This window comes from Gekko japonicus, unplaced genomic scaffold (genome assembly GCF_001447785.1).
Source record: "Gekko japonicus isolate JY-2015 unplaced genomic scaffold, Gekko_japonicus_V1.1 scaffold1636, whole genome shotgun sequence".
Lineage (NCBI taxonomy): Eukaryota > Metazoa > Chordata > Lepidosauria > Squamata > Gekkonidae > Gekko > Gekko japonicus.
This window is the reverse complement of record NW_015176023.1, coordinates 385,780-395,423: the sequence shown is the minus strand read 5'-3', so window position 1 is coordinate 395,423 and position 9,644 is coordinate 385,780. Positions and strand designations below refer to the sequence as shown.

The 9,644-nt window shown below is 50.7% G+C and overlaps 2 protein-coding genes across 2 annotated transcripts in view; one reads left to right on the top strand and one right to left on the bottom strand.

Moving 5' to 3' along the window:
• The window catches only part of MLX (MLX, MAX dimerization protein), a 9,090-nt gene extending 2,491 nt beyond the window's left edge, over window positions 1–6,599 (top strand). The window contains exons 2-8 of the mRNA XM_015426596.1: window positions 1,377–1,413; window positions 2,940–3,029; window positions 3,568–3,701; window positions 3,903–4,002; window positions 4,339–4,438; window positions 4,718–4,919; window positions 5,669–6,599. Of these exons, the coding sequence (XP_015282082.1) occupies window positions 1,377–1,413; window positions 2,940–3,029; window positions 3,568–3,701; window positions 3,903–4,002; window positions 4,339–4,438; window positions 4,718–4,919; window positions 5,669–5,725 (720 nt within the window). The 3' untranslated portion in view covers window positions 5,726–6,599. The remainder of the gene's footprint in view (window positions 1–1,376; window positions 1,414–2,939; window positions 3,030–3,567; window positions 3,702–3,902; window positions 4,003–4,338; window positions 4,439–4,717; window positions 4,920–5,668) is intronic.
• A 761-nt stretch (window positions 6,600–7,360) lies between these two features.
• PSMC3IP (PSMC3 interacting protein) overlaps window positions 7,361–9,644 on the bottom strand; it is a 6,003-nt gene continuing 3,719 nt past the window's right edge. Inside the window, exons 4-5 of the mRNA XM_015426595.1 lie at window positions 7,638–7,697; window positions 7,361–7,494 (exon numbers count right to left, since the gene is read on the bottom strand). Of these exons, the coding sequence (XP_015282081.1) occupies window positions 7,438–7,494; window positions 7,638–7,697 (117 nt within the window). The 3' untranslated portion in view covers window positions 7,361–7,437. The remainder of the gene's footprint in view (window positions 7,495–7,637; window positions 7,698–9,644) is intronic.

The window sequence follows — 9,644 nt, the reverse complement described above, 5'->3', positions numbered from 1 at the left end:
TTATTCTGTTTACCTTGTTTGTTGTCAAAACCAGGGCTTTTTTTGTAGCAGAAACCCCTTTGCATGTTAGGCCACACACCCCTAATGTAGCCAATCCTAACGAGTTCCTGCTGTTGGGTGTGGCCTATCATGCTAATGAGTTCCTGCTGGGCGTGGCCAACTCGGGAGCCCCCCTGTGAGTTCCTGCCCAAAAATAGCCCTGTAAGAAGTAATAATAATAATACTTTCCATTTATCCAGTGGGCTCAAAGCACAAACAATGTTTGTAGGGGAAAGGGAAGACAACATATATTCATTGAATTGCACGCGCCCTCACTGCCTGGTGTAGACGTCTTCTGGCTTGGCACCAGAAGCTGGCTGACGCCGGTCCGGGCCGCTTGTCCTTCCGGCCCAGAACGCTCTGAAGGGCAGCCGCTGCCTCAGCCTGCGGTCTTGTCAAGGGCAACCCCCCCCCCCCAAGCCGTGGCGGCGAAGGGGGAGGCTGATCGGCCCGCTTCCTCTGCGTTGGAAATGATAGGAAGGCCGCGGCAGAGGCCCCTTTGCAGGAGTCCCACGCCCGGCACCCTCACCTGGACCTTGGGGCTGGGGGGGCCTTTTATTTTTTGAAAGTAGCAGACTCCAAAGGGGGTGTCAGTTCTCAGTAATGCAGCAGTCGCTTGTCAGGAACCTGTGACGGAGGCTACGACAGGCTTCTGATTTCCCTTTCCACCACAGAGTTATTCCGTGGGGTATTGCCGCAGGCTTGCTGAGCGTCACTCTGTGCATTCAGGACAGATTTTCAGGCCTGTCAGCCCCTGGCAAAGCCCACGTTGGCCCTGGCAAAGTTGCCGCAGGAGAGGCAGGCACGGGAGTCCCTTGGATTTTCCGGGTGCGATCTCACCCCAACATCTGGGAAGCGCAGTGCTTCCATGGCGAACCGCAGTGCTCCCGTGGCGAACCCGTGGCTCCCCGCCAAAGGTGCGGAGTTAAAAACTAGTACCTACGAGGTACTAGTTTCCTGAAATTGCAGGCCAAGGGCGGGCGTCTGATCACGTTCCCGGTGGACTTACGTGGCATCCGGTGCCCGCCACTGTTCGTCTCTGCAGGTTGCGCAACAGCGCCCAACAGCGCATGCGCACAAAGAGGGATTGCTAGTGCGATCGCACGGCGCGGCTTCTGTGCCGCGCTGGAGGATACCTGTCTGATCAGAATTTCCCCCGAACCACGGGACCTTGACCGGGACGTGTGCTCGGGCGGCCACGCGTTAGGTTCCTCCGGGGCAGTTAGCCACGCCTCCCCCCCACGATATCCGGCCCGTGTGACCGGGGCCTTAGAAGGAATAGTTCAGGAGCCATCAGCACTGAAGGGGGACACTCTAATTTTTCTCTCTTGTGGCAGGTCGACCCATCCTTTAGTGACAACGGGCTGGATCCTGGTAAGTACCTGGTAGTCCCTTTCTCTGTCCTGTACATGTTTCTCCTTCCCTTCCTCCCAGACACTCAGGCAGGCAGACACCATCCCTTTTAGCCTCACAAGCTAAAGTCTGTGACTGGCCAAGGGTCACCCAGGGGGCTTCACGGCACGCATTTGAACCCACCTCCCTGGTAGCCCCTGCACTAGCTGCCCCTCCTGACTTGATTACTTACATTCTTGCTAAATATTTCGAGGTCCTGCCCCTCCCCTGATTAGTGGTGCTTTGGCGGATGCTGGTTTCCTGCCTGTTGGGAGCCTCTCACACTCCATAGCCAGCTTGTGCTTGAGCCTGCTGCTAATGTTCCCTCTAAGCTGTGGAGTCCTGTGAGCAAAAATTCTACTTGGTGAGCTGCTGGCATTAAAGGTGTGAGCGAGCCATTTGGCTGCTGCATACATTAGTTTGCTCTGGAGCCCCATCCTTCCTGCGCTAAGACAAAAATGTGTGAGCCGGAGGCTAAAAAACTGTGAGCTAGCTCACACTCACTCAGCTTAGAGGGAACACTGGCCCTGACTCTCCCCAGAGCTCTCTATGCATACAAAGTGGAGGAGCCGGGTTTTCTTCCTGACTTGGTTGAGCTTTGGCAGAATTCAGATACTTTCAAGGGCCAGCTGAAGTCCGAGTGATACTTCCTGTCCACCCCTCCCACTCTGGCAATGGAACAAAGTCTCATTTGAGTGGAACATCAGAGGTTGTGAGTGCCTCCGGGGTGTCGCATGAAGCCAGCTGTTGAAAGGGATCATCCCAAAGGATGGAGTGGCTGTGGTGAACAAAGTAGTGGCACCGTGTGCCAGGCACTGTGGGGTGTTCAGCCATGGCCACCTACACAAGACTGTGCACACTCCTGCTCTCTGTGCTGATTTTGTTGCATGGCTCCATCAGTGAAGCGGATTAGGTTCTCTCTTCAGATAGAAGGATGCCCTGAAAGCGTGGGGGAGGGGAACCCCTCTTTTTATCTCTGCTTCATCACCCTGACTGCCAATACAAAAGAATGGCTGAAAGCAGGGCTATTTCTGGGCAGGAACGCACAGGAACGGAGTTCCGTCTGGCTTCAGAGTTGGCCACGCCCACTACAGCCAAAACCTCTGTGTGCGTGGCTACAGAGGGAAGGCCTGGAGAGTGACCCCCCAGTGACTCCAAGACAAGAGGGGCAGAGGGGTCCTGGAAGGATTAGAGAGACATTTAAATGCCTCCCTGTGCCTTCCCCGGCCTATCCAAGGGCCGGCTTGCCTGGACTCCCCACAGCCGCGGGGCACCCAGGCAAGCCAAGGGAAGGCATGGGGATGTGGCCTATTTGCTAATGAGCTCCATTGTCAGGGGTGTGGCCCAATATGCTAATGTGTTTCTGCTGTTGGGCGTGGCCTATGACACTAATGAGTTCCTGCTGGGCTTTTTCCTACAAAAAAAGCCCTGGCTGAAAGTTACTAAGAGGTGACCAGTTCATTGATCTGGACCAGCACGCTTGTTCAGGTGTTCTCTGGTGTTTTCAGCTCTTTTCGTGGAAAGCAGGAGGAAAGGGAGCATCGCGTCTCGTGCTAACAGCATCGGCTCCACCAGTGCCTCTTCTGTACCAAATACAGGTAAGAATCACTGGCTCCCCTCTGTCTGGGATTGCCACGGTGGGGGGGGACCCCAGCTGTGCAGCAGATCAGAATACCCCCCTTATTCCCTCTGGGTGGGCCATTGCTTCCTGGTAGGGATAAAAGCAATAGTGGGGGGCTGTCCTGTGGCAAATCTGGCCTAACGCCACACCCGGTGCTGATACGGCACTCCCGGGTTTATTTGGCTGAGTCAGCTTGTCCCTTAATTTGCAAGGTGCCAGCAGGCCGGAGGCCCTGGTCTTTTCCTGTTCCTCCTTCCCTCGGGGCCATGGAGGTTGACAACAGTGAGAAGGAGGGGTGGTGGTTTCATAAACTGGTTTGTCCCCGTTTGTTTTTTCCCTTGGAGAGAATTCTCAAAACTGACTGGTGCTCTTAACTCTCTGACAGTTGGTTTTTAGCAATCCCGTGTCCTCTCCTTCAAGTCACCTGAGCCCCCTGAAATCTTAAGGGGTCGAGAGGGGCTGGAGCCCCTGCAAGTATCTCCCTCAGGTCCCTCCCCTGTGCCTTGCCCCCTTAGTTGACAAGGACTGTTCTCCTGCTGCAGATGATGAAGACTCCGACTACCAGCAGGAGACCTACAAGGAAATATACAAGGACCGTCGCCGTCGTGCTCACACCCAGGCGGAGCAGAAGAGGAGGGATGCCATTAAGGTGAGGAATTCTGAATGAGCCCCCGGCCCAGCTCTGCCCTGCATTCCTTTAGATGTGCTGCTTCCGCTTCAGAAGAACATGGAAAGGGAACCCACACACACCCACGCTCTCTGTGGGCGTGGCAGGACTGCCGCTGTTCAGTCTCTTTGCCTTGTGGGACGGCCTGGCCTTGAGTTTAATGCCGCTCTGCCTCTCTTCCAGAAAGGCTACGACGACTTGCAATCAATTGTGCCCACGTGCCAGCAGCAGGATTTCTCAATAGGCTCTCAGAAGCTAAGCAAGGCGATTGTACTGCAGAAGAGTGAGTGAAGGGGGCGTGGGTGGGCTGGAGGGGAAGAATGTGTTGCTCTGGCTGCTGATCACCCCCGCTGCCACCACCCCCATCCCCCCAGTAATCTTACGGTGGCCATGACTTCCCCGTCATCGGGTGACTCTCCTCTTTTTCATCTGTTCTTGGAGTGGGGGACTCTGAGTGGTGGTCAAGGCTTGTTGTGGCAGGGCCAGCGTCTCTGCCTGCCTCCTGAGGACGGAGGTGGCAGGGCCAACGCTGTTTGCCTAAGCGCCCCCCCCCCCCGAACCACACGAGGGCAGGTGGCTCTTAAGGCTCTCTAACCTATTGCCCTTCTTGCTTCCTTAGCTATTGACTATATTCAGTTCTTGCACAAGGAAAAGAAGAAGCAGGAAGAAGAGGTCTCCACACTCCGGAAAGATGTGATGGCCTTGAAAATTATGAAAGTGTAAGAACTTGTGTGCTTACAGAAACACGCACATACATGTACACACAGAGAGAGACATCCTGCCTCAATACTTGCCTCCCCTTGAATACTGGAGAGGGAACTCTTTTCCCTGAACTGTGAACAGCAGACTCCTTTCTGTCTTGAGAGAGTATGCCTGTTTCGCAGCAACATGACTCTGGGAGGCTTCTTGTTCCTGGAGACGGGTTCCCTCTCCAAGCCCAAGAGTTAGAGGCCTGGTGCTCTTCCCTCAAACTCACAGCAAACCTTCGTGCATTTCAGGAACTACGAACAGATTGTCAAAGCTCATCAGGACAACCCTAACGAAGGGAAGAACCAGGTCTCTGACCAGGTGAAATTCAACGTTTTCCAGGGCATCATGGACTCCCTCTTCCAGTCCTTCAATGCCTCCATCTCAGTGACAAGCTTTCAGGAACTCTCAGCCTGTGTCTTCAGCTGGATTGAGGAGCACTGCAAGCCACAGGTAATGCTGCAGCCTGGGATGTCCACTTGCATGGCCTTCCTGCCTTGAGTGGGCTCTGTTCTCAGAAGCTGGGGATTATACAGAATGAAGGATGTCTGGATTTTCTTTATCCCTTTTGATGTCCCCACACAACACGCTTGCGTAGGGTAGCCCAGGTCCTCCACCTCTGTCCAATTTGTCCATTAGAGAAAGTAGTAGTTTCCTTACGCCTCATGCGATTTTCATCAAACATTTTAGTACAGGTTTCATGAATCAGGGCACTTAAAGATAATTACATGCTGCAAGTTTCAGGTGTTTAAGAACAGTAGGTTTTTCATTGGTGTGAAGGAGATGTGAATATAGAACATATCTTCCAATTATGTGGAAGATGCAGCTCTGCTTACTCAGTTAGGAGATTTGCTTAACTTTGGCCCCGGTCACACGGGCCGTACAGCTCTGCTTACTCAGGAGATTTGCTTAACTTTAGCAAGCATTTCTTTGCTGTCATGTTGTCTAGAAAATTATTTTTAAGTTGCCGTCAGATTCTCAGGACATTGTCAAATCAGTCTGAGACAGAATTATTCAGCATAACTTGGGGGACAGTTCTGGCTGTCCCTCCTGCTGTTGTATCACAAGGGGGGAAAACAAGGAGTTTGTTCCCTTTCCAGAGGCTGACTCACTGTCACTGGACAGGAGCCTTTACGTTTTTAATCCCCGCCTGTCTTCCCACTCCTCCTTGACTGCTCTTGCTGTGGATTGTCTCTTTCCAGACCCTGCGGGATATAGTCATCAGCGTCCTGCAACAACTGAAGAGCCAGCTCTACTAACCCTCACTTGCTCTCTCTCTGGTAGCCTAAGAGTTAGATAGCTGTATGAGGACAAGAAGCCTGATGCTACTTCCTCTTTTGTGTTTTTCTTGGGACTACTGACTGCCTTTACTTCTGAAATACTCTTCGCACTGTGGCCCTTTCAAGTGTGCTTCAAATGTCTGAGAGAGTTAACAGCTGCAACAGCTCACTTCTGAGCCTTGCCTCTGTTGCGTGGATCTGCATGTCCGAGAAGTTCACCTACAACACACCACCAGCCCTAGGATTCTACAAGGCGTCTGGCTCCTTTCTCAAGGGTACAGAAGCAGTGGGGCACGAACTTCCTCTGAATTCTTCCCCTTAACTCAATCTGTGGCTGTGATCTTAAACGGTCATATATGAGCCTTGGCTTTAAAGATGATAACTAGGAGCAAGCAACTCTAAAGCAGAGTTCCGTGTACTCTGTGCTTCACACACACGCACCCCTTGGCGTGCTAGGTAAAGCTAGGTAATATTTTGCATGTCCTTGCATACCGACCCTACAGCCCAGTTCTTTGAAAAAGCTGTAAGGTTTTTTGTTCATTTTTCCTTAATTGATTTGTGTGCCTCTTATCAAATCCTCTCTGCATATATATGGCCCTGCTGTAAAGCAGAGTGGTCTGATCCGTTTATCAGCACAGCTGGCCTTCAGTGTCACAGCTGGAAAGGGGAAGCAGCCTGCTCAGCCCTCCCAAGCCCCAGGGATACAGAGAAGGGAGACCAAGCCAACCTCAAGGGAACTGCTGCTCTCTTGTTTTTTCATTATAAAGATATAAGCAGACCTCAGCTGTGGAAAGTTATAACTATTTTTATAATATAACAAGCAGTTCTAATAAACTTTGGTAAGTGTTTTGAATTACTTGAGTGTTTATGCCTGATGTAAAGGTAAAGGTTCCCCTGCTCGAAAGCCAGTCGAGTCGGACTCTAGGGTTGCGGTGCTCATCTCCGTTTCAAAGCCGAAGAGCCAGCGCTGTCCGAAGACGTTTCCGTGGTCATGTGGCCAGCATGACTAAACACCAAGGCGCACGGAACGCTGTTACCCTCCCACCAAAGTGGTCCCTATTTATCTACTTGCAATTTCTTGCTTTCGAACTGCTAGGTTGGCAGGAGCTGGAACTAGAGATGGGAGCTCACTCCATCATGCGGCACCCGGGTCTCAAACTGCTGAACTATTGACCTTCCACAGCCTGCAGTTCAGCGTCTTAACCACTTGACCTGAAAGAAGGCACCAGAACTAAAGCTTTGTCATTTTAGAGTCTTTTCCAGGAGCCAAAAAGCCACTGCAGTTCCGGGCTGAGTCTTGTCGCCATTCAACGTGACCATGCAAAGAAAAGCCAGGGGGAACAGGGCTTTGCTAGGGGCCTTAACAGGCTCCCAGTTCATACACAAAGAAATGACGACTCAGCTCTCAGAGTAATTTAAATATTTATTTTCCCCCACCACCACCATTGTCTCCAGTGCTTACCAGCAATCCAGGACAGTGGGACAAACAGCTTGAAGGATAGAATGGCAACCAGCCCCAGATGCCGGGGGAGGACGACTGGAACTAGTAGGGCATTTAAGTAGGGGGGGTCTGCTTTCCCCCCCTCCCTGCTCCACTGCATGCAAACGATTTTAAAAAAAAAACCATACAGAGATGGAAGTTGAATGCTAAATAGGTGGATGCTGTTTCGTGTACCAGAAGAGCCCTTAATTCAGATGGGAGGCAAAGTAACATGGAAATCTTCATCAGTCTCAATGCCAACTTCCTCCTTAACAAAAAAAGACAACACGCATCCCTTAAGATGCAGGACAAAGGTGTCCTATAGCTGGTCTAAGGTACAGCACCTAACCAAGAACAGCCCATTCAACCCACCCTCTGCGGCCATGTCAGGTGAAGTGGGTGTGTACTCACAAAGAACTGCTTCTTGCTTTTAGGATAGCCTTCCAAGATTGCATCGAGTAGCTCTGTTGCCTAAAGAGACAAAACGCGCATCTTGGTATCCACGCCCTCCAACTGAGACAGTTACAGCCCAGGATCAAAAACAGTCCTCTAGGCATACATTATATAAATGATTTATCTACCATAAAAGAGCCACATATAAATGATTTATCTACCATAAAAGAGCTAGATTTGAGTCCAGTAGCGACTTAGAGACCAACAAGATTTTCCAGATCTAAGCTTTCGAGGGTCAGAGCTCCCTTCGTCAGGCATCTGGTTGGTCTCTAAAGTACGGCTGGACTCGAATCTAGCTCTTCTGCAAACCAACACGGCCACCCTCTGAAACTACCACCATGAAAAGGATTTCCTGGGCTGACTGTTATAAGGGTAGGTTTAAAAACTGGCAGCAAGCTGCTCCCCCGCCCCCTGACCTGAAAGAATCAGTAATGCACTGCACAGCAAAAGAAAGGTAGGGCCCAGAAAATGGCATTACGTAAGCAGAAACGCAATGCGGTGAGAGCAGGTGAATGCATACAGGCTCGGTGACAGAGCATCTGCTTGGCACCTAGGAGGTCCCAGGTTCAGTTCCCGGCATCTCCAGTTTTGAAAAAGGACCAGGTAGTAGGTGATGTGAAAGACCTCAGGCTTGAGACCCTGGAGAGCTGCCACCAGTCTGAGCAGGCCATACAGACTTTGGTGGACTGATGGTCTGCTTCTGTATAAGGCAGCTTCGTGTGTTCATACAGCAACAGATAACACACACTACACCAGTGTTCCCTCTAAGCTGAGTTAGTGTGAGCTAGCTCACAGTTTTTCAGCCTCCAGCTCACAGATTTTTGTTTTAGCTCAGGAAGGATGGCTCCAGAGCAGACTAATTTAAGCAGGAGCCAAATTGCTCGCTCATAGCTTTAATGCTAGTAGCACACAAAGTAGAATTTCTGCTCACAAGACTCTACAGCTTAGAGGGAACATTGCACTACACCCAGCAGTAAAATCCACCAACCCATCCCTTTTACAGGAGCATCTTCCTGAACCCATGCCTTTGTAAAACAACTGTTCAAGAGGGCACTTCCAAATAGTTTGCAAAATGGCGGAAGTGTGGGAGCCTTCCTGACCATAGGCAGGCCATCCCACGCCTCTAAACCTCAAATCCAGACTTGAGACGCCAGTATATTTTCATTTAAAAAAACCTCTAGCTTGTTATGCAGACAATTACTGAGACCCCAGAGGTACAGAATGCTCCCTCTAAGCTGTGAAGTCTTGTGAGCTACTGGCATTGAAGTTGTTAGCAAGCGATTAAAGTTGTGAACAAGCGATTTGGCTACTGCATAAATTAATTTGCTCTGGAGCCATGTGTGAGCTGGAGGCTAAAAAATTGTGAGCTAGCTCACACTAACTCAGCTTAGAGGGAACACTGCTCACACTATGAAGGAGAGCAAAGCCAAACACAGTGCACACCTGAATCTTGAGAAAACTACATTTTAAACTTTTAAAAGGGTGAGACTGAAAATTTTACTTCTGAGTTGAGAGGTGATTAGTTCTGGGATGCTGGTATTTGGAAATAAATGCCTCTTAAAACAACACCAGCTGGCAACTCGATAGAAGTGGCAGAATGTGCTCCTCACTACCACCCATGTGTGGACGATCAGCTCTTTAACTGATTTAGCAAAAAGAAGAAGAGATTGGATTTATACCCCACCCTTCACTCAGAGCGGCTTACAAACTCCTTTCCCTTCCCCTCCCCACAACAGACACCCTTTGAGATAGGTGGGGCTGAGAGAACTCTGACACAAACTGCTGTGCCAGAGCTTGTGACTGACCCAAGGGTCACATCAGCAGGTGCAAGTGGAGGAGTGGGGAATCAAACCCGGTTCTCCCAGATTAGAGTCCGCACACTTAACCACTACACCAAACTGGCTCTCTAAGCCAAGGAATCAAGACCCTGTATGCAAACCAGAACAACATTTGTACACTTCCCCC